The 26,235-nt window shown below is 33.2% G+C and overlaps 1 protein-coding gene across 1 annotated transcript in view; it reads left to right on the top strand.

The window, feature by feature from the left end:
- The window catches only part of LOC105162187 (amino acid permease 6), a 10,957-nt gene extending 318 nt beyond the window's left edge, over positions 1-10,639 (top strand). The window contains exons 2-7 of the mRNA XM_011080155.2: positions 154-387; positions 979-1,072; positions 1,394-1,608; positions 2,387-2,529; positions 8,152-8,379; positions 9,981-10,639. Coding sequence (XP_011078457.1) covers positions 154-387; positions 979-1,072; positions 1,394-1,608; positions 2,387-2,529; positions 8,152-8,379; positions 9,981-10,403 — 1,337 coding nt within the window. The 3' untranslated portion in view covers positions 10,404-10,639. The remainder of the gene's footprint in view (positions 1-153; positions 388-978; positions 1,073-1,393; positions 1,609-2,386; positions 2,530-8,151; positions 8,380-9,980) is intronic.

Genomic DNA, 26,235 nt, shown 5'->3' with positions numbered 1-26,235 from the left:
ATTACCCCTCCCCCCCCCCCCCTCTCCCCCCAAAACACACACACATCTCAAACTAACACACACTTAAAAACACGTAGAGGTTTTCTTCCATTATTTATAACCCTGAATTCGCCTGAGGGCCACATGTACTGGTTTGGTGATTTTGTAATGAAGGGACAATGCTTACTGCAAGTGCACATATCGTAACGGCGGTGATAGGGTCGGGAGTGCTGTCTCTGGCGTGGGCGTTAGCGCAGCTCGGATGGGTGGCCGGCCCGGCGGTCCTCCTCACCTTTTCTTTCATCACATACTTCACTTCCACTCTACTCGCCGACACCTACCGCTTCCCCGGCCCTGTCCATGGCACCAGAAACTACACTTACATGGACGTTGTTCGTTCTCACTTAGGTAATGAACCTTCCTTAAAAATTGGAAAATTCTAACACATCAGATCTCGATCAAACCATGTTATTGATTTGTCGAATTCTGTTGAATTTGATTCGGATAACAATTTTTCGACCACTGAATTTGAATTCTTCCACCACTGAGAAAACTTAATGGCATTTTGCTGCCAATGATAATATCAATAGATATAAGATCCCTTTTTAACGATACAATTCCCATAATTAAAAAAGAAAATAACTCATTTCTCTTGCATCAGAACAAACATCGTATTTTTTTTTTGTTTAATGAATTTTTCCACCTATTAATGCTTTGACGAGAATTCTATAACTCCTACATGTAGACAATATTGCAGTATAGTTGAAATAATGGTGATGATGATGCCACATAAAAATTTAAGTATATATATATATTTTTATATTATATAAGTTATATTTCCAATAAATCTTGAATTAATTAGACAACCCCAGTTCCCAAGAATCAAATATTAATAAGCTCAGATTATGAAAGTCTGTTCCTTTGTTCAAAAAGGGTTTCAAATGGACTAATATATAATTGAGGAAAAAGCCTTTCTCTTTTCTCTTTTCTCTTTCACAGGGGGTTACAAAGTTCAGCTATGTGGGCTGGCTCAGTACGGCAATCTTGTTGGGGTTGGCATTGGATACACAATTACTGCTGCTATCAGTATGGTGTAAGTATATATATTTATAAATAGGATTAAATGTAATTTATCCCGTTTAACATGTAAAAAAATAATTAGTAAATTATTCTACTGTATTTTAAAAAATCAACCAAATTATCCTCTATTAATGGCTTGAATAGGGGTAATTTGTTTTATTTTTCAAATACAGGGGGTAATTTCTATTTTATTTTTTTACGTTGGATTTTTTGCTCATTTTTCATATCACATTGGTAAATTGCATTTTTTTCCTTTACAAAATATACAACTTTATTTAAGGATATATTGAGGAAAGAATGTGTATATAATTGTTACATATCTTGACATATATAGGGCTGTGCTGAGGTCAAATTGTTTCCATAAGCACGGGCACCACGTTAAGTGCTTGAAATCGAACTACCCGTCCATGGCGATTTTCGCGGGAATTCAGATAGTTTTGAGCCAAATACCGAATTTTCATGAGCTCTCGTGGCTCTCCATTGTTGCAGCTATTATGTCTTTCACCTATTCTTTTATCGGCCTCGGACTCTCCATAGCTAAGCTTATAGGTATATACACCGTAAGATTTAGCGCTCGATTGATGCTTCACTATTTATATATGTATATATATAGATCTATTTTTTTTTTTTGTATATATTTCGATGCTTCACTATGTATACTTTTTCAAGATCTATTGTTTTCGTTTACCGTTTCTAATTTTATGAAAAAAGTAAATAAGGGTTAGGGAAAATGCAAGCTGGCTCCCTTCGTATTGTAAATGAGCAAATTATTATTTTATAAAAAAGTAGTAATTTACCATCCCATGTTTTCTAAAATGAAGCAATTTATCTCCTTAGACGGACAAAGGTAAACTGCTTCATTTTAATAAATATAAGGGGATAAATTACTATTTTTTTTCTTATAGAAACGTAATTTACTCATTTACAATATCATAGGAACGTAAATTGTATTAAACCGTTTAGAGTTAATTGTATTTTACTTGGAAAGAAACACTAAGTCACAATTTTTCCTAAATAAAAATCAGATAAAATAATTATGGGACCCCTAAATTTTGGATAATGAAAGAAAACCGTTCACTATCCTCTCAGAGAGTCTTTTACTTAATTATTTCTGCAAAACTCCACAAAATATTTACTATTCCAATTAAGTATTCGTCTTATTATTATAGCATTCCTAGTGAAAATATATATATATATATATATATACTCGTCTATCATATCATATTTATAATGTTTATTGCTTTCCAAATATTTTATTTTACATTTGTTTTATTAACAATATTATTATTTTTTATTTATTTTGAATTTTCTGAAAAAAAAAACTCAGGTGATGGACATGCGAAGACAAGTTTAACGGGGACGACAGTAGGAGTGGACGTTACAGGATCTGAGAAGCTGTGGAGAAGCTTTCAAGCGATTGGAGACATAGCCTTCGCCTACGCTTATTCCACTGTCCTCATTGAGATCCAGGCAAGTCCATTCAACTCTCTTACTCTCTCTCTCTGTCTCTCTCTCTCTCATATTGTCAATAAAAAAACAACGTACGTGTATGATTTATATGTTAATCCGGACAGTGAAGTAGTCAAACATTCGGCCCTTAGAGTTGGGACGTGTGCCGAATATATGAAGCTACATTTCTTGTATCATATCTGCTTCTCGTCAGCTTATAACGTGTGCACATTGCTTTTAATATTTCCCATCAATTTATATATATAGGATGTATACACAGATAGGTAAATCACAATTTATTCTATATATAGCGGTCAAAATTTATATTATACAAATATGTGATGCGTCGTATGATGTGATTAATATTTTATTGCACAAAATTTTTTATTCACTTTAATTTTAGGTTTAATGTAATTTACCATCTATAATATAGATGAGCAAATTACCTTTTCATAAATAAAAAATGGTGATTTAATTCTATGTGTTCTTTAAACACAATTTTAAAAAACACAGAGAATAAAATTATTAAATTCTAAAAAATACGAAAGGATAGCAATTTATTTTTTTTCATAAGGGGTAATTTGCTCGTTTGTAATATCATAGAGGGGTGGTAAATTGCATTTTCCTCTTTAATTTCTCATGAGTTGTGCTATTACATCCTGAAAAAGTATCTCGTTGAGGAGCTGAAATTCTGAATTACCGAAACTCCTTATTTATAGTTAATATAAAACACGTGTCTACATCATCTGTTCTCTAGACAAGAAATTTTGCATGACTTACTAATCTTAAGATCTTTGCTTATAAACAAAAATAAAATCTAAAATTCATAATTCATAATCAACAATACCTCGTACAATAGATATGGATCACATGGTGTGTCACCCTAATGTGTAAGAAAGTCTGTGGTGTGTGTGGTTACATATGCCAAGTGTAGGATAAGGACGAAACGGATAGCTGTGTAGCTAGCAATGGCTATTTAATGACATAAGAGGTTGAAGATTGAGATGCCATAATTCAATGTGCTCCTGTCCTTAGTGTCTCAAAAAGACAAATTAAGTATTTATATCTCTATTTATATATTTATAATAATTCAAATTAAATACATGTGGACTATATATTACATGTCTTATTTACCCCGTTAAACTAGTAAATGTGCCAAGATTGTTTAGTATTTTGCACTCCAAATTCTTAATTAGAGAAAGAATAATTATATATAGTTTCCCAAGTAATTCAACTTAATAAATTATATTCATATTAATACATAAATATTTATACACAGTGGGAATTTAGAGAGTAATCCATGTCTAGTAAACTGCACCTTCTCTGTCTGCATTGAATGTCTTGTTGGTCCTCACAACATTTATATATCTTAATTATAATCAATATCAATAATTAATACATTAATTTATTATTTGTTCAACATCTCTCCCTCTATCTCACAATAACAATTACTTGAGTTTTCTTGTGCAATTTTGTATTTTTGCTCTTCGGTGTTTTGAGGAGAAATTTAATTTTAGTCATGTATCAATTCATTATGTAATTATGATAAAATGATCGTAATTTATGTACTGAATTAACTGGTCATGCACTTTTTCGACCAATTTAGTAAGTTCCAACTATTTTTATTTTTAATATGTGAAATTTTTAAAATTACAAGATAAAAATGTCAGAATGAAATCACAATTACTGACCTTCGTACTTAGAGGACTAAAGTTAGGTATTTTTTTGTTGTGTTTTGTTTTCAATTTTTAGTTGTTCGAAAGATAATAAAAAGTATTTTGAATATTCTTAATTTACCTTTGTTTATCTTGCATTATTACAAAATACAAAACCAAACATATCAAAACTTCTCGAAAATCCAAATACACATTTTTTCAAAAACGAACAAATAGTATATTAACAATAGAACCCAACGAACTCGATATTCGGTCCAAAAAAAAGATACAAGGGTTTATTGCTGCATTCTGAAAGCTACAAGGGAGTACATAATTACTTCTTTTTCTAAAAAATATATATATAGAAGGGTAATTTGCTCATTTGTAATATCACATGGCCAGCCTGCATTTTTTTTCCTAATTTTTGGGATTGAAAATTATTAGAATCAATAGCATGAACAAACATTTAATAACATTACTATTTGAAAGTGTTGATCATCACTTTCCTTTTAACTTTTTCTTTAAAAGTACTGATGCAAATTGGGAGCTTCAAATCACATTATCACATAAAGTGAAAGGGCAGCATGCAGTGTGTCTTGTGAGTAGTAATTACAGTAGAATTAAGGTGATTTGGTCCATACATGCACCATGTGCAGTGAGTGGGACTTGGAATCAGAGGAGAGGAGAGGGACAACAGAATCTAAAGCCACGTTTTTAGCAACTTTAGAATAAAGTCAATTTAGGGCTACAAACAGGAGTTGTGGTGAGTAGCGACTTTCCAGTGTTGCTTCAGATGGACCACGATTATTTATTACTGCTGTGTTTATTTTGCAACTCCAAGTCCTGCAGTTAAGATATCATATCTTTGATTATTTTGGAACTTTTCAAGATGTCAAATCAACCGTATCACCTTCTTTTCTACATTATTCGAGGGGTTTTATGTGGGGTGAGTAACAATTTACTCTCCTGTTTGATATTGAAAATGAACACATTATCCCCCTATAAAAAAATATAGCAATTTATTCTATTATATTTTTTAAAATAAAGCAATTTACCTTCTTATACAGGGAGGTACGGAGGTAAATTGCTTCATTTTAAAAATCATAGGGGGGTAAATCGCTATTTATTTTTTCATAAGGGAATAATTTGCTCATTTGTGATATCACGAGGGGGTTGCTTGCGTTTTTTCTGTTTTTTGTGTCTCATATTTTTTTTTCTGCTATTTTGTAGTTTATTTAATTTTTTATTTATTTCTAACTTCTCGATCTCTCGTTACCCTTTGGTAGTTATATATTTTGTTTTTATGCATTTTTTTGTCGCTAATATTATATTATTATTTTTTTATTATCACCTCTTCTTTATAAATATAATAGTGAATTATTATTTTGTATATATTTTATTAAATAATAATTTTTTTATTTTTAAATAATATTAAAAAATTAAACATACATAAAAGTGTGTTAAAAATTACTAGTTAAAAGGAAAAGAGAAGTGTCAATGAGCTAGTACGTAGTTGTTATACTATTTATTAAGTATGAGAGAATGATTACTTTATATATCAATTAAAATACCCTCGATTAGATTTATGCCTAGAAAAGTCTTACCATATGATTATATTTTTCTATCAATAATATTCTATTTATGAAGATTTAAAAATAATAAAAAAATTGAAAACGTTATCAATCTGGATTTGTTTATTATTGGGCAAAATATTTTTTAGTCCCATAAAATTAGGACAGAGTTTATTTTGGTACCACAACTATGACAGATGTCGTTTTTAGTCCCATAAAATTCATAATCACGTATTTTTAGTCCCAACGATGTGACTTTGAGTTTTATGGGACTAAAATGTTACCTGTCATAATTGTGGTATCAAAACAAATTCTATCCTTATTTTATGGGACTAAAAGAATATTTTTCCCGTTCAATATTTTATATTTATTTTGCACATAATAATAAATATAATGAAAATTTAGATTAGCACGTACATTGAATGTGATTCAATGACTAGTTATTAGTTATTCCAAAGCCAAATTATTTAGCGTGTGTTTTCTTGTAAAATACTACACGATGTTTGTTTTTATTTTTAAATTATTTTCGAGACGAGTCAAAATATATTGAATGTTTGTCGTCATTCAAAAACATCTTATTTGAATATTTTTAATTATTTTAGCATACATACATATATATATATACACACACATTCATCTCATTTCATCTTCTAAAGTACTTTTTACATCAAATCTTTTCATTTGTTCCTTGTCTCTGATTTTCATCTCACTTTAGTCCCTCATTTTCTAAATATACCATAATAGTCCCCCATTTTGAATTTTTCCGTATTTTTCTCATGCAGTATTCTATAAATACTGATATAGAAATTTGATCTTTATCGAATTTTACCCCTTTTTAATGAAATATTACATTTATTGCAACTTAAATTCTGTTAAATTTAAGTGATAGAGACTTTAATGAAATATGTATAGGAGATTGGGGACTACTACGATGCACTTAGAAAAAAAAAAGGACTAAAGTGACATAAAAAAGAAGATATAAGGGACTAATAATGATATTTGACATATTTGTCCATTAGATATGCGACTGCTTGTGAAAATTTTCTATTTATATTTCTGGCATATTTTACCACTTTCTAATATTATATTATATCAATTATAAATATTATATTTTTTTTTATTTAACGCATTTTATGTATCACACCAACTATCATCATTATTTTTTTATCTCACATTAAATCAAATATTTTTTTTTAAAAAAAAATCTCACCCCAACTTAATCATTTCTTTCCATTTTTTTTCATTACGATTAGATAAAATCACAAATAATTACAGTGGAATTTTCTCATATTTACTCTTGATCATTTTATTTTAATCTTTTATATATATATATATATATATCTAAAATATCATTCTTAAAATAAGTTTTCAATGCTAAGAAAATGCAAATGCATACATAAGATTTTATTTAAAAAATTAATTATGCAGACGCATTTTTTAGTATACTAGATACGCATGTAGGGGTAAATAGCAATTTATCCCTTTGTGACATTGAAAATGAGCACATTACCCCCCTATGAAAAAAATATAGCAATTCACGCCCTATACTTTTTAAATGAAGCAATTTACCTCCCTGTATAAGGAGGTAAATTGCTTCATTTTAAAAATCATAGGGTTATAAATTGTTGTATTTTAAAAAAGATAGAGAGATAAATCAATATTTAGTTTTTCATAAAGGAGTAATTTGCTCATTTACGATATATATGTCTGTACCAAGCGATTAATTGAGCCTCTAGTGTAGGTGATCAATCAATCTTAGAAAAAATAAAATAATAGATTATGACAATTCTTCATATTTAGAGTGTGTTGGTTGAACTTATTTAAATTATTTTATAAATTCATATATATTATAAAACAAATTATATAATTGATGAGATATTTATTTTTATTCTATATATTTGTTGTCACGCTATATAAATTTATTACTAAGTACTTATAGTGACAATTTTATATATAATTCTGATCACAAATAATTATATTATGAAAAAATTAAAATTGTTATTACTTACTTTATATGTATAGCGATAATTTTTAAAAACTATCACTTGATATTTTGTCACTAATATTATATTTTTTGGTACTAAAATCATATAAATTGTGGATTTATTGAAAAGATATGTTAAATAAATCTCTTGATTTGTATCTTTAGAAATAAAAGAATTTTGATTTTAATTAGCTTTATAGAGACGTGTATATATATATATGTATATATATACACTTGCGTCCCACCAACTCTTTCAAAGTTAAATTGTTTTATCAATAATTTTTTATCATACATATTGAAATTATTAATTTCGTCAATTATGAATTTTATTTTCTTCATTTTTTTATTTAATTAAATAAAAAATTAAAGTATAAATACACGTCGAATATGTTTCGATAACTCATGCTTAGTATGAGTTGTGATTGACTGACAGGACACGTTGAAGTCGGCACCCCCAGAGAACAAGGTGATGAAGAAAGCGTCTTTGGTGGGAGTGGTGACCACCACAGTATTCTATGTGCTCTGCGGATGTATTGGGTACGCTGCTTTCGGGAATGATGCTCCCGGCAACTTCCTCACCGGCTTCGGCTTTTACGAGCCATTTTGGTTGATCGACTTCGCCAATATATGCATTGCCGTCCACTTAGTTGGTGCTTATCAGGTAAGCATACATCGTAATTTGCGGCACATTCTATGTGTGTAAAAACTATTTTAAAACAATATTTATAAAATTTAATTATTTAATAAAATAATAAGTTAATATTAAATTTAAAAGATGGTGCAAAAAAAAATTAAAGAAAAAACTATCAAAAGATAATGAGGGTGAGAAGTTGGATGAAAATATAACAAAAAATATGCCCAGAAAATAAAAATAAAAATAAAAAAAGACATTAAAGAGATGCTCTCCCTTAACATATAGTACAGATACTAGTCGTATGTGGGCCATATTTGAAAATGTGTATGGATATTGAATTAAAGATTTTAAAACATAATTGTTATTTATAAAAATATATATTTATATTTATTTTGAATAACTTAAAAAGATGTGGCACATTTTGTTTATGTGTACAATTTTTAAAAATATATTATAATAAAATATTTATATTAGAGTACCTAAAATTATATGTTAAGATGATAAGTTAAGATAAATATTTTGATTTGTAAAGAATTATTGACAAAGAAAAATAATAAATGACGTTGAAGAATAAAAAAATACATGGAAAAAACAAAAAGGTAGTTCTAAAAAATCATGATAAATGCTAGAGTTAAAAATAATTAATTAATTTAAAATTTTTAAAAAATAACTACCTAAAGACTGATCATATTAATCCCTAATATTTTAATTATTTCATTAATTGCTAATGGAATTGTACATTTAATAGGGATTAAAATAATGAAAGTTCAAATATAGGGTACCAAAACTTTAAAAAACTCAAATTTAATGGACCAAAATTGTAATATTTCTCATTTGCACACACGTGAGAAGTTCCATTAGTCATTAGGGAATTCAAACGGTTAGGAGCATCTTCACTTAAAAAAAGAAAGTATATCATGGACTAAATTTAATAATTGTTAAACTATAAAGGGGTTGAAAATGAATTATTTACAAAGATAAAAGACACAATATCCTATCTTTTGTAATTTTCTAGCAAATTTTATTACATTACATTTGACATATATACAGAGATCATGTGCATAATTTTCTTTTTAAATAAAGCAGATATTGTAATTTTTATGAAAATGACACACTTTTGGAGTCACCCGCACGCATATGATTTAGTTTAAATTCATATTTAAACTATAGAATAATTTAATTTTATTCATTAACTTAAAGGATATATATGTCATAAGTTGATATATATAAATAAGAGCAAAAATGCAAGCAACCCCCTTGTAATATCGCAAATGAGCAAATTTACTCCTTATGAAAAAATAAATAGCGATTTATCTCTTGTATTTTAAAAAATACAACAATTTACCCTCTTATAATTTTTAAAATAAAGCATTTTACCTCTCTGTATAAGAAGGTAAATTGCTTCATTTTAAAAAATATAGGGAGATAAATTGCTATATTTTTTTTACAGAGAGTAATATATTCTATTTTCAATATCACATGAAGGTAAATTGCTATTGACCCCATATAAATAAGTAATGTTAAAATGTGATAGAAAATGGACAGTGCACTTCTTCGCCACCTGTGCTATTCCCTTACTCCTCGGACGAACAAAATCCTAAACACCTGTTACCGTTAATTTCAAACAGGTCTTCACCCAGCCTATATTTGGCTTCGTCGAGAGCCGCTCTTCGCAGAAATGGCCGGAGAACAAATTCATAACGGCGGAACACGCAGTCAGAATCCCACTCTGTGGAGTGTTGAGCGTAAACCTGTTCAGAATGGTGTGGAGAACAATCTACGTGATAGTAACAACAATCATCGCCATGATATTTCCATTTTTCAACGACTTTTTGGGGTTGATCGGAGCAGCATCGTTCTATCCATTGACAGTATATTTCCCTATAGAGATGCACATTGCGCAGGCCAAGATTCCCAAGTTCTCCTTCACATGGATGTGGCTCAAAATAATCAGCTGGACTTGTATGATTGTATCCCTAATTGCTGCTGCTGGATCCATACAAGGGCTTGCACATGATGTCCGGAGATTCAAGCCCTTCAAAACTCAATAATCCTGGCTATATGTATAACAAGTTTTATGTAATAAACTTATTCAGAAATTTTGCATATCTGTGCCCCTGATTAACTCAAGATCCAGAGGTTTGTTGCATAGTAACATGTAGCCCATTTTAGCTTGAAGAACCTCCGTGCTGATTTTGCTGCTTTGGTAGGTCAATCCTGGATTGAAGGTGGTGTAAATCTTCTATGGTATTTTCATGTCAAACATTGGTATTACATGAATAAGTGACATCCGGTTCTTCTAAAATTAAAATAAATAATTCAATTAATTATAATTTAAAAGTAGACAATATTGCAATTCTCATCGGGTATCTATAAGGGGTTGGCAATTTCTCTAATTTTAGAGGTGGCAATTTTGGTCTGATATGTTTCAAAAGTTTGTGATTTCGATTCTGTATAATAGGTTTATTAATTACTCGTTGAATTTATTCGGGACATTTTCTACTAAGCGATTTATATGAATCATTAATCTTTTTTCATGGAGTTTTTTCCTTATTCATATAGTTTCGTATTTCAAAAAAAATCAAAATCTTCTAAGCACAATAATTGGCCAAGTGCGATTTTTTTACCCAAGGGTTTGCTACTTTAGGTCTTTTAACTGAAATACACGAAACCACAATATTAGTATCCGCTCTTCAATCAGAGTGGCTAATAATGCACGTAAGTCCTTCAGCCCATTTTATGACCATTTTTCTCTTCTATCGAAAAATTACCCATAGTCCACCACATGCTCCAAGTTAGGCTCAACATGCTTTTAAAATAAATTTAGCCTCCATAAATTCATATCTTTTCGAGCATCTTGTTCCTAGGTATTCCAAATTCTCGATTTTATGAACTTCTTTCAACCACACTACCGCAGCAGATTATTCGCAGGAACTTGGCTCCTTCAGCAACAAATAAGACAATCCTATTTCTTTTCCTACCTTATATGGTAGGAAAAACACTCCGATATAGAGACTTAATAGAATTTTGTACGAAGAAGTTAAACAGAAGCCTTTAATTTATTGAGGAAATATAGGAAATATTACATAGATATTTGTTCATCTATTGGAGGACACAACTATTTAGCCTCTCATAAAGAGGACTTTTCTTGTTGGAAAAATCCCTATAAACTAAAATTTAAAACACAAGAATTTGAAAGACTAAAAATATTATCTATCGAAGAGTTGGAGAAGTTTTTTCATGTACTCTGTGTGCTTCCTATCCTTCTTATTTATAATAGCCCGCATACCTCAATTACAGACTTGAAACTTGTTTTGGATGGCGTCATTGCGTTCGTCATCTTCTTTGTCCTTCTTCATTCCACTTGTTGGTCATAATATCTTGTCGACCACGTGCTTGCCAGCTTTTTATCACTTCTTTTTGATTGTTGGCTTATTTGTCTTTTTCTGCTGACAGTCTTTCTTTTGATTTTTTACATTCTGAGGGTTTTACCCCTTCTTGTAAAAATCCTTTCTTTTACCCTTTTTGGGTTTTGGTTTGAGTTTCCTTTGGGTCTCCTGAATCTTGGTTTCAAACAGGGGCTTCTCTTATTTTTCACAACCAGAGCATACATATTATGCAATTGCCCAATATGCAATATATTACATGTCTTCATCCTCGTGGCCTCGGCTACCGGCATTTTATTCTCTCATATAAGCATTCTTTTCTTCTTGAACAAGCTTTTCGCTAACTCGGTGCTCTTTTCTATCAGGGAGTTTAATAGGAAAGATTCAGTTAAGTTGTTTGAAAATATCTTAATGGATACTTGACTTTGTCCATCTCGGTGAGACAGACCCATAATCCCGAACCCTTTTTGGGCTAGAGATGTCATCCTCGCTAATAGATGATACCAGGAGAGCTTCTCCTGTGGCAGTTTTAATTTTGTTAAATGCTATTATGTCTGGTCTCTGTAGCTTGATGAAGTAAAACGTTAGGTGAGACCTTTTTTCTATGATTTCTAGAGCAGCTAACTATGAATCTCCTCGTTTTAAGTGGGGTTTGTTTTACCATACGTTGTATACTGATTCACTAATCCATTTCGAAAGCTTTAAGATTTTCAAAAAACTTAGTGACATAGTATGAACTGAAGCCAAGGCTCCAAAATCATACCATTCTCGATTATATTTTTCGGATGGTTCGATTATGTTCTTGCTTGGATTTACTCCTTTACAGGAAACTAATTTTCCCCATGTTCGCTAGAGTACCTGCCAAACAAAGATGGAAGATATCAAACCATTAGTATTAACTTTGAAGTACCGATCATTGACCTAAGGATAATCTCTCCCTCTTTTACCCCAAAGGTGCTGAGTTGACTTTATTCATCAGGAGTTTGCCCTTCTTGTGACTCAACTATTGCCTTTTCAACAGAGTCTAGCGATGGCCTCATGCAAGCAGTACTTGAATATGTCGCTACAGGTGTACAGTACTGTACTCTAAGTGCAGGTGTAAAGTCTTACTCTCTCAACTCGCAAGTTATTACCGAGGGCGATGCCTTCCGAGTTGGTTCCATGAGGTCGTGCCATAGCGAGCTAGAAGCCAGCACGTTGTCCTAGTTGCAATGTGGACAGTGTCAATATCTGCTCATTGGACTTGGCCAGCGGCTTTCACCGATAGCTGTCCAAACTTTTTATCAAGCTCCTCAAAATTTTCTCTGAGATGCCTGAGTCTTATGATGGCAAAGTTTGCTTCAAATGCCTCTATGTCTTGTCAGAAAATCTGCAAGAATATTCTAATGAGATTTTATAACGATAATAGTTATAACAATAATATTGGTATTCTGCTTGCCATCTGATAATACGTGCTTTCTGAATTTTTTATTCTAATTTATTTATTAAGAAGCTTTAACATTTGTATTATCAACTTTCAATGTAAGTTTTTTAGCAAGTAAAGATAAAGGCCATTTCTTGAACGCCTTCCAACTACAAAGAACTTTTTCTTGTTGATGTGCCAAATTTGGACTTGTTGTTTTGTGAACAACTCTCTTGTGAATCTATATAGTTCTTCACCTGTAGACATCTTTTTCATGAGCACGGTTGCCCATCGATAGTCATTGATGTCTGTATAGACTACCAATTTTTCCTCGTCCTGTGGGATAGCAAGCTTGAGCAGGTTGTTGTAAACTTGTTTTAGCTCACGAACCCTTTGCATGTGAATTTTCTTCCACTTCCACTTTGAGCTCTCCATTTCTTTCAAGAGTGGTTGGAAATCCTTCCTATACTTCGCAAGATCCTTGATAAAGATTCCTAGAAAATTAACAAACCCCAAGAAGTTCTGAAATTGCTTCTTATCTTTGAAGATATCAGGAAAATTGTGAATCTTTTCCACAATATGCTCCTGTAACTTAATCCCTACTTCGTCAATAAGAATTTCTAGAAATTCAATTTTATTGACGAGTATAGTAGCTTTCTTTTCAGAAAGTACTATACCTTAGGGCATGCATCAAGAAATATTTCAAAGTATTTAATATACTCCTTCATAATTTCAAAAGCAAACAGAATGTCATCTATGTAGACAAACATAAATTTAAGATAGTATTTGAAAATATTATTTATTTTCCTTTGAAATATCTGGGGTGCATTAGCTAGTCCTATTGGAAGCACATTCTAGATATATTATCCTCGTGGTGTGGAAAATGCAGTAAATTTCTTTGATACATTCTCCATTTTAATATGATAAAATTCAAGTTTGCAATCGAATTTAGAAAATACTTTTGCATCTTTAAAAGATCCCTAATCAAACCTAAATCATTCTCCCATCATCAGCGTTCGTCATCCTATGCATCGAGGTCGGGGATCGGGGGATTAGTTGGAGGGTGGGACGAACAGGGCAATGAAGGGATGTGTAGACTCTTCAGCACATACATGAATAAATGCTCGAGCTTCTTGACCTCTTCATCGAGATTTGGGCATGATGCTGGCTGTGGCGGTGTGTTGGAATAGGTAACAAAAAAATCAATTGATTGACTATTTTCTATTAGACAATTTTTAACAGAATAATGCTGAATGGATGAATATGGTAAGAGTTCATCAAACCACATTATGTTTTGTTGTGCTTACTATTTATGTTGAACGATGTTTCACAAAAAAATGCCCATAGACTGAAAGGTTAAATTCGTAGAGTTGGGCTACGCATAGGTTTGGTAGCTATGAAACCAACTTCTAAGGGTTGGTCTGAAATGTTCCAAGTCGAGAACCACGAAACGGGGCATCAAGATTCCTATAGAGACTCGCACTAAGTATTGCAATCATGTTTCCTCGGCAGCAAATGTAGATTGTCTATGCAGTTTTAGTGGGTTTGTTCACAAGGTAGTCTACTGATCGAACTGACTCATGGGAATCGTCATATGAAATTCTTAAGGGCTAATTCGGTGTGACTGGTATGCCCAATTTCGATAGTATGGAATTATTCCTCACACTTGAGGAATCGTGAAAGTCGCATACATACAAAAACTGTATCTTGAATCTGGCAAGTGATGATTGTATGCTGTGATATTGTCATCACAAGCCTTGTCTGGTGCAGGCGAAGTATGTAGCGAGGATGGTAGATTTAAAGAAACAATCTGTCCCCTGTCAGTATTGTGACAACTAGATCTCCTATGTGCTCTAAGATGGTTTAAGCTCTTTAAGTCTATGACTATAGCAATTAATTGAGAGGGAAGGGATTTCTTACGACGATTAGTAGAGTAAACACATTTCAACTATGAAGCATAGATGCCTAGTCAAGGATAGGAACCAACACTCAATTTCATGCCCTAGACTAAGGCTGGGAGATAGTTGACAGTAGGACCGTACCCATATGAAATCAGAGCCTAAATGTTCACACATAATTCACGTAGTTCCTAGGGCCATCGACTATTGCTAAACAACCACCTATTGTAGACAACCACCTATTGTATTGGTCACACACACCCAAGTCTAGCTGAGGGTAGGGGTGGGCGCCGGGTCGGATTAATTGGGTCAGGAACCCGATTATTCGGGTAGTGTATAACACTACCCGATCCCAAACCCGAGCAGGATGGGTACCCGGTTAGTTGGGTACCCGTCGGGTTCGGGTATTTTTTGCAAGTTAGAATTTTTTTTTCTATTATTATTTTTATTATGAAGCAATAAAATTTTATTCACAAAATAAATTGCAATTGCAAAGAATCACAAAAGTCCATTGACCTAACTAATAACATAACCAATAGCCCAACACCTATAATTTATAAACTCATTTAAACATATAATTTCATAAATAGCAAGTTAGCAACAATAAACTCAATTTTTGCATTAGCAAAATGCGCAAACTGAGACCTCTAGTTTTGTTATCAATTAAATAATCAAGAAGCCCTCAAAGTAATCAGAAATTCAATTTTTGCAAACATCAACAAAATAATCCATGAACAATTTTTTACATTAGCAAACAATATTAACAAAATAATCCATCAAGTCATTGCATTCTAATCATCGATTCACAATTACATGTGAAGTACTAGATCCAAAATAGTCCAAACTCCAAAGTAGTCCAGTCAAATATCAATGATGGTCGAATCAAGTCCCAATTTTGTCAACTCTACAAGAAAACAAAAAAAAAAAAAGAATTGAGATTAATATAAATAAAAGTATACAGAATTTAATATAAAATAAAGAAAAAAAAATAAATAAAAAAGTACCTTGCTCAAACATTTTAATTTCACTTAAATCTTCTTCTATGCTTATCGACTTGGAATCTTTATGGATCCAATCTTGAGTACAAATAACAGCTTGAAGAATTTTAGGAGATAGTGAGCTCCTAAATGCATCAAGAACAGGACCACCAGTGCTAAACGCGGCCTCTGAAGCAATAGTCGAGACAAGAACTGCTAATATATCTCGAGCCATCTTTGAGAGAATCGAAAACCTCTAAGTGTTCACTTTCCACCATTTGAATATATCAAACTTTTTCCTATACTCTTCGACATCCTCACTAAGATACTTCTCTAACTCTGATTTCACGTGATCTTTCCCCCAGTCATGTATGTTATGTACTCTTGTTATAAACAAAACATGCGAGTCTCGTTCTCTTCATCATGCATAAACATTTCCTTTGATGATAAAGAAGATAAAGAAACACGACTAGACGATGAATTCGGGCTTTCTTAACTTGTAATCATTGAACAACTCATGAAGACCACCCCTTACTTCTCTTTCCTTGCATCACTTTGTCTAATACCACCCTATAATTTGCCAAAGGAAAATTTGACAAACCCCAATTTGTGACGTAGATCAAGAACCACACCATGTTACAAAATCATATTCATCTTTTCAATTGATCCCCAATACTTGTCAAACTTTTCTTTCATTTTTCTTGCCATCTCACTTAATTCAACATCATCACTATTCAATCATCTTCTGAGAAGCAAATCAACTTCACATATTTCACAAATTACAATATTAGATGTGACATATAAAGAACTAAAAATGTGTAATGTGAGATTGTAAAAATGCTTCAAAAATTTCAATAGCATCTTTGCCCTATCCCAGTCAAATGATTTATTTGAATGATCAGTCTTATAAGCAAGATCTATATCTTCATAAGCATCAAATGCCCTTTTAAGGCACATGGCAGCTTCTAACATCAAGTAGGTAGAGTTCTATCTGGTAGATACATCAAGAGACAATAACTTTTTTGTTTCCATAAATTCAGCGCATTCTTGAAATTTTTTGTACCTAGCTAGAGAGTTTCTCACGTACCTAACTGCCCCTCTTGTACGAGAGATTACCTCATGCTCATCCTTCCCTTTCAAATCATCCTAAACCATAAGGTTGATTATATGTGCCATACACCTCATTTGCACATATTTTCCACCTAAAATATTTTGACCCTAGTTTTCAAGCTTTGTTTTCAAGTAAACCATCGCCCCATCATTAGAAGATGCATTATCAACAGTAATCGTAAAAATTCTATTAATACCCCATTTCAAGCAAACATTTGTCAATACCTCTACTTACTTCTTCATTTTTGTGTCCGATAATTGGACAAAAGTTCAAAATTCTCTTATGTAACTTCCAATCATCATCAATAAAATGAGCATTGAGACACATCTAATTGATTTTTTGAATAGATGTCCAAGTATCTGTAGTAATGCAAACCCTTTGAGCATGACTTTTAATAAATAACTTTAATTTTGCTCTTTTATTAACATACATAAGAAAAATGTCTTTTGTTATTTGTCCTTTTTGATGGAATAGCAAATATTAGACAAGCCACAGACATGAAATGTCTAAATCCGAAATTCGTAACCATTTTAAATGGGAGCTCATTTACAACCAACGTGTAAGACAAAACCTCTCTAATTTTCTCTTGATCAAATTTTCAATTGACAAGAGGGGCCTCTTTTTCACTTAAAGGAATTGATTGAAAAGACAATCTAGCCTGATTGGTGGAAACATCATGACGTTTATTCTTGCAGGATTCAAAGTGGTTCTTCAGAGGCCTAGTTCCATGTACTTTTGGATCGACTTTGATTTTTCTACTACAATATTTGCATCTAGCCTTTTGCACTTTATCTTTTTCACAATGAAATTTATGAAAATGATCCCACCAAGGTGATCTAAAAGTCACTATCCTGTTTTTTTTCTTTTTCTTTTTTCTTAGAATGAAGTGGAATATCGTCCTCATCCTCTGACATATCCATATCCTTATCAACATCAAAGTCAAGATTATCAACACGATCATCACTGACCCGATTATGAACCATATTTATGCCTTGATCTTGAGCAGCCGATAGGTTTACAGTAGGTGACGATTGAGATTGAGAATTTAACATCTGCAGGATTAAGATAAAACCAAAAAAGAGACAAGTCTCAGTCAAAAGTTACGTAATTTTAAAGAACTTAATGAAGCATCACTACCATTTCAAAGCCATGCATTTAAAAAATCATTCAAGCTATAGTAGATGTTTTCAAGTCTCGTTGGCCTGTCTATTGACTAAAGTAAATCTAACATAACTAGATACCAAACTAAATGTTCCTGATATGGGAAAGCTATTTTATTTATTTTTAATGGATATTTGAGCTTGTGGTTGATGGTTTTTTGAAGAATCATAGGTTTTGTTTTTGTGCAGAGATTCATAGATTCTTGTCCTTAATATTAACTTCTTCTTGGATTCGTCTCTTGGAATAACAAGTTCAGCATTTATATCTAATGCATGTCAACTTGAGAAGTCAAATCCTTCAACATTTGAATTGTATCAGTGAGAATGGAAGCTTTTTCATTTTTAGGCCTATCTGGATTCCACCACCGACGTAAAAAAAATTTCCAGATTTCCACCACCAAGGCAAAACATTCCAGCACTTAACCAAAGATCTAGCATTAAGAAACAAAGATATGACAGTTGAAACGTACAGCAATGCCTCATAGAACTTGTTATGTGAATAATCCGTGATCAAATTAAATGTTGATGCAAAATAACTGTCAACTAGACAAGAACTTAAGTCGGTAAGTCCCCAGTACTTTAAGCCACTAAAGTGGAATGCTACACTTTACGGAAAATAACAAATTGAACTAAAATTATTTCGGGTTTTTATGGCTGCTGGCAAAGAAAGAAATCTGGAAAATAACAAATCAAACTAAAATTCTTTTGGGTTTTTATGGCTGCTGGCAAAGAAAGAAATCTGCGTGCTCTGCTATTTAAAAAAATCCAACCATGAAGAAATAAGAGACAACCCATAAATCCTCATTAATAAGCATTTAAAAATCTAAGGACAAAAAGAAATCAAATCCCAAAACACACATCCTCACTGTTTTCTTGGTTATATTCTAGGCTTGTATATTAGGTTATTTATACAACCAACACCAATAAAAGATAAAGGTTACACCCCTTGATCGGGTTTTTACACTTTGATTTCATTTATTTTAGTTTTTTCATGGTTACATGTGCTTCTCGAGCCGACCCGCTTCCTACAAGTTGTATCAAAGCACTGTTTGGAGTATAGGCCTTGAATTCTACATGTTTACATGTTTATCAACATGATTACGTGTTTAATGTTGGAATGGATGATCCAAAAATGCCAATTAGATTAGTTGTTTTCTATTCGACAATCTTTATCAAAATAATATTAAAGTGATGAATGTGGTAAGAGTTTATCATACTGGCATTGTGTTTTGTTATACTTACCACTTACGTTAAACGGTATTTCAATATCACTAAAAATGCCCACAAATCGAAAGGTTAAAGTGTTGGAATATATGACCAAAAGTCAATTAGATTGGTGGTTTTGAAAAATATTCAAGCAATTTTTATTTAAATAATATTGCTCCGCCAAATATGGTAAGTATTCATCTTTGGTACATGTGTCTGTTGTGCTTACCAATTACGTTAAGCTTTGCTTTGACGTCACAATAGATACCCACAGACCATTTAATAACCCATGTAGTTGGGTTGTGCATTAGATGACGGTTATGAAACAACTTTTGAGGGTTGGTCTGAACATTCCAAGTCGAGGACCTCGAGACTAGACATTGAGAGTCCTACTAAGACTTGCATTGACTATTACGTTTATTGGATGAGCGCCGCGTTTCATCGGTGACAGACGTTGGACGTCTATGCAATTTCATTGGGTTAGTTAACAAGGTGGTCAACTGATTGAACTGACTAGTGGGGATCGTCATATGGAAGCTTTAGAGGCTTGGCCAGTATGACTCGGATCCCACCTCAGTTAGTATGAGAGTAGTCCTCAGATTTGAGGAATCAAGGTAGTCACGGGCATACATGACTTATCTTGGATCTGCGCGAGAAGTGATTGTTTCACAGACATGATCATCATAAGCCTTGTTGAAATACAGTCGGAATATGTAGCGAGGATGGTGAGTTTCAAGAAGAGGAGCCATCCCCTGTCAATATGTGACAGAAGTATCTCCTATGCCTTTGGAGATGCATTCAAGCTTAACCTGTCGCCATAGTGGTTGATCGAATAGGAAAAAGAGGTTCCAATATCGAGAAACTTGACGTAACACCATCTCAAGTATTAAGAATAGATGCTTAGTCCAGAATGAGAATTGACACTAAATTCCATGCCCTAGACTAAGGTTGGGACACGGTAGACAAAAGGACTATACCCGTATGGACTCGATAGCCTAAATGTTCAGACGGACATTCACCTAGTCTCTAGTGCCAATGGACCGTTGCTAGACGGTCACCCATGGTGACGGGCTTTCTTGATTGGGAGTTAATAAAAAATTATTAATTAAATTATATTTTAGTTAATAAATAGTGTTGGACCATAGCCCAAGCCTCGCTGAAAGGTGAACCCAAAGAGTCACACACAAATCACCTGGAAAGAACAAGGAATTAATTTAAAATTAATTATGCAAGTAATTGGATTACTTTCAAATGAGAGATACATTGGATGGAAGGCCCAAGGATAAATTAATGGGATTAATCTATGTTGGACTTATTCTTATTATTTAATAATTTGAACCTTATTAATTAATGAAGGCAATGAGGGCTTATATATTTAATTGGATTAAATACGTATTGGGCTCAACTGGGTGGATTTTTATTGAATTTGGATTTAAATAAAAAATCATTGGGCCTTGTATTTTAATAATAAAAATCTCCAACACTCCCCAATTGAGCACATTAGAAAATTCTATGGAAGGAAATTATTGGCTAGCAAATTGCAATTTTAGTCATCTTCTTGATTTGGAATTAGGAAGACTTACCTTGTACATTAATAAATGTACCTAGACATATTTATGTACATAATAGAAAGTATATATATATATATATATATATATATGAAATTTTACCTCAAGCCCTTTGTGTTATTATTTCTTGTTTATTCTACATGGAACGTCTGGGAACTCCAAGGGAACACCCTTTGAATTCGTTATTTTTATGCTTTAATTTTAATTATCGTATGAATTTTATGCTACCGCTTCCGCTCGCGTGTTCCCGAGCCGTACCACACGATCCTTCATAAAGTTATGGGGTTGAGCTGCGCATAGGTTTCGTAGCTATGAAACAAACTTCTAAGGGTCTGTTAGATACGTTCTACGGAGATTTGCACTGAGCATTGTAGCCATGGTTCATCTATGGAATTTTAGTGGGTCAGTTGGCAAGGTAGTTGACTGATTGAACTGACTCGCAAAAATGGTTATATGAAAGCCTTAAAGGCTTGGTAGGTATGGCTGGTATTCTCGATTTCGATAGCATGAGATTATTCCTTGAACTTGAGAAATCATGACAGTCTCGTGCATACAAAGATTGTATCTTGGATCTGGCAAGCGGCGACTATATCATGGGATATGACCATCATAAGCCTTGTCCAGTGTAGTCGGAGTATGTAGCAAGGACAGTGGATTGTAAGAAAGAATCTGTACCCTGTCACTATTGTGACACCAAGATCTCCTATGTGCTAAAAAATAGTCTAAACTCTTTAAGTCTATGGCCATAACGAATGATTGAATAGCAAAGGATTTCCTATGTTGATCAGTAGAGTAAACACATCCCATGAAGTATAAATGTCTAGTCAAGGATGGGAGCGGACGCCCAATTCCATGCTCTAGGCTAAGGTCGGGAGACGGTTGACAGTAAGACCGTGTCCGTATGAAACACAGAGTTTAAATGTTCACGACAATATTTATCTAGTCTTTAGTGCCATGGGATGTTGCTAGACGGCCACCTATGGTAACATACTATTTTTGGTTATCAGTTAATCGTAAATAATCAATTATATTAGATTTAATTAATTGTGTTAGTCAAACACACCCAATTCTCGCTAAAAGTGAATCTAAAGAGTCACACTCTAATTACCAGCATGTGATTGATTTAGAATTAATTCTGAAAGGTAGAGATTAATTTTATTTGATTAAATTAATTTTTTAGAGAGAAAATAAAGTATTGGATCATTTATATATAAAAGTCTGTGTAAGATTTTCTAAAAAGATTAATTAATTAAATTAGTTAATATTGGGTTTTAGGCCTTTTAAATTAATTGGGTTAATTTAAATGGGGTTTGAATTAATTTATAAATTAAAAGAGAGAGTAGACTTTAAAATGATAGACTTATAATTAAATTATATTTAATATAAGGTCCATTGAACATCGACTTAAGCTTTTGAAGCTTAATCCATCAAAGTCCAAATCAATGACCCGATGTGACCTTGTCTAAGTCAAAGAGAGGACCGCCTTCTCTTGGAGAGAAGGCCTTGGATGAAATTTGCTGCACTTTGAAGCAGAAAATTGGCTAGGGTTGAGAAGTAGGAGAGTTTGGATAATTTAGGTAAGCCTTAGTGTGTTGATACTAGGTAAAAAACATTTATCACCTCTTTTATCACACAACACACACAATCAACATCTCCTCTCTCCAACCACGTTTTTCCTCTCTCCATGCTTACTCTTCTTGGTTCTTTTGAACTGAAGAAGAAACGAAAAGAGAATCAAAACCGTTAATCTAATAACGTATGTGTGATTGTCCCTTCCCGCTTCTTGTCTTCCTACAACGAGAAAGAGGTGATCAAGAATGATTGGAATGGACATCTTTGGAGGATTTCAAGGTTTAATTCTAGACGAGAACACTCAAATTGAAGAGGATAAACTGAAGGGAGAGTAAATCGGCCTGAGGGAGCGCTAGCGGAAGCGAGCGTGGGAATTAAATTGTAAAATTCATGCATAAACGAAATTAAACGGTCAAACAAAGAGGTGTTCCCACACGTTAGATGTAGTATAAAATAAAAGATAAATAGCATTCATACAAAGCTACAGTTAAAACGAAAAAGGGGCATAATTTTAAAATTGAGATTACCTCTTTCGCTTATAGTTTCAACCGGCTAGTTGTGTTGATTCGTTCACCTTAGATGCCAATGGAGGACTTTTCTAGAGAAAATCCAGAGCACACCGAGATGAAGATGACTTTGATCCCTTTGCTAGAAAAGATCAAAGTCAACCTCTATGGAGAGGCTCGGGGTGTCCGAATTTGCTAAAGAGAGAGGAGAGTTTGTGTTATGTTTTTGTGTATCATCTTATTCCAAATAATTATACAGAAATATATACATATATGTCTTTTATAGATAAGTAGAAATGTGTCTAGATACATTTCACTTATCTACTCTATATGGTACGATCCAATCATACCATGTAGAGCGAGTTCCAAATATGGCCAAACATGCACTTTTGAAAAGTGCGATATTGGTCAACTCTCCTTCCAATAATAGAAGTAAACTTGATTGGCTAGTGGGCCTCAAATTTAGTGGACCAGATTTTATTTAAATAAATCCAAGCCTAATAAATTTAATTAAATCCAATTTAATAAAATTCAAACTAAATTGTACCCGATGTCATTTAATCCAATTTAAGACACAAGCCCAAAATATCTCTTAATTAATAAATTCAATTATTTAATTAACTAAAACAAGTCTAATTAAATTAATCCATAATTTAGTCTTGAGCTATCAATCAAATGGATCACCTCACTTGTAAACAATCAAATTATCTACACCTTCTGGAATTAATTTCATGTTCTTCCTCGATAATTTGTGTGTGACTCTTTAGGTTCACCTTCAGCTAGACTTGGGTCAGTGTCCAGCATAGATGATTAATTAAATCCAATCTAATTAATCACCCTTGAATCAACCATTGATCAAGAAGGCCAGCTATCGTGGGTGGCCGTCTAGCAACGGTCCATGGCATTAGAGACTAGGTGAATATATGTGTGAACATTTAGGCTCCTGAATTCCGTGCGGGACGGTCCTTCCATCTACTGTCTCACGGCCTTAGTGTAGGACATGGAATTTGGTGTCGGTTCCCATCTTGGACTAAGCATATATGCTTTAATACTTGAGACGCATTACGTTTATTTCTCGGCATAGAAACCTCTTTCCTATTCGACCAACCACTGTGGCCAACGGTTTATACGGTGCGAATGCATCTCCTAGTGCTTAGGAGATACCATTGTCATATACTAATAGAGGATGGATCCTTTTCTTGAAGCATACCGTCCTCGCTACATATTCTGACTACACTAACGCTTATAATGATCATGTTTGGGACACAATCACCTCTTGCCAAATCTAATATACGGTCATCCTGTGCACGTGACTGCCATAGTATCTGAAGTCTAAGGACTACTCCCATACTATCGAAGTCGGGGAGCACTAGTCATACGGACCAAGCCACCAAGGCTTCCATATGACTGTTCCCCACGAGCCAGTTCAGTTAGTTCACTACCTTGTCAACTAACCCACAAAAAATTGTATAGACATTCAACATCTATCGCCGATAAAACACAACAGTCATCTATTGAATGCAATATTCAGTGCAAGTCTCAATTACACTCTCGATGCCCAATCTCGAGTCCTCACCTTGAAACGTTCATAAAAGGTTTTGAAAGCTAATGGATCCAAATCGCTTATTTCTAGTGCTCTTTGAATCTATCGATCTTTCTCATCCTCGACTAGAAGAGATTGACCTACCAAGACTGAAAGTTTCGTTCTTGATTATCATTTCATCCTTTATTTGAGTATTCATAATTCAATTTTGAGATAATATAAATGTTAAGACAACAGACACGAATCCATTCAATGTCAAATAAAAGACTTTATTGATCAAAATATGTAATCAAAATTGTCCAACAATAACTACAAACACTATTTCGGTCATGCTAGGTTACATAAGCACTATCCTAACATGATCACCACTAAGCCTAACTATGTCCCTAGTCTTTGCGCAACAGCCCCGCTATCGCTGAGGTTTAGGACCTTCTTGTTCCAACTTTTCTATTCCTCATCACTACCTGCAAACCATTACAGAGTTATGAATTCGTTGGTATCCAATACTAAGAGCAGAATGGTGATTATGTTAATACTCACTTAAAGATTTTACCTTCATTGGAGAAGAGCTTAGGACACTCCCTCTTCTAATGGGCCGTAGATGCAAACATCATTCGAAATCCTTAACTGACAAACTCTCTTCCTCTTTCCTTGACTCCCGCCTAGCGGTGTAAGACGTCTCATCCTTCTTACTCTTCTCGCGTCGGAAAACCTTATCTTTCGCTTTAGAGGTCGAAGACTCTCGTACTAGTATCAACGATGAAAATTTTTCAATCATTACCTCGTACTAGACCAACATATTTATCAATTCATGAAGGCTTCTCTCAAATCCATTCATGTTATGGTTCATAATATTGTTTCTTCCTTCTCGAAATTAGCCTGGAGGTCTTTGAGCTTTTCCACTAGGGATAGCATCATCACTCCATGCTCTCGTACACACGATCCTTCAATCATTCTCTGGTTGAAGAATGCCTTTGTCATGGCATATCTAATATGCCGGTCGGGTACAGCATAAAGTTCTTTCATACAATGCATTATCGACCAGATATATTCATAACTCTCGTACTCTTTCGGGATCTCTTTACTCATCGAGCCCAGTATGATGCTGCGTACTTTTCGATTGTCCTTATGATACTAAATAAACATTTCGAACATAAAAAGTTCTCCGAGCAGGAACCCTTCCGGCAAAATTCAAGGTAGAGACTTATCCAAAACACAAGTCTGGTTCTCAAAATCGAAGACAATCCTCAGATTTCTGAACCAATTCGAATAGTTTGTTCCATCAAATTTATTAACCAAGTATAGAATTAAGTGAATTCTTAGACATCTACGATAAACAGAAAAAAATAGTAGATTATCTTAAAATTAAGCTCAAGTTAAGGACTTGGACTTGAATCATTGATCCTCCCACTATTTCTATGAAAGCCCATCATTCTCAAATGGGGTTTCAGGAAAACCTTTTTCTAGAGAGCTTTAGGTCCACAAGTGAAATTCTCCATTCTCCCGCTCTACGATTCACATGGAATAGCTTTGTGCGAGGTATCCAATACCATT

This window comes from Sesamum indicum, linkage group LG5 (assembly GCF_000512975.1).
Source record: "Sesamum indicum cultivar Zhongzhi No. 13 linkage group LG5, S_indicum_v1.0, whole genome shotgun sequence".
Classification (NCBI taxonomy): domain Eukaryota; kingdom Viridiplantae; phylum Streptophyta; class Magnoliopsida; order Lamiales; family Pedaliaceae; genus Sesamum; species Sesamum indicum.
This window is presented reverse-complemented; position numbering and strand designations above follow the sequence as displayed.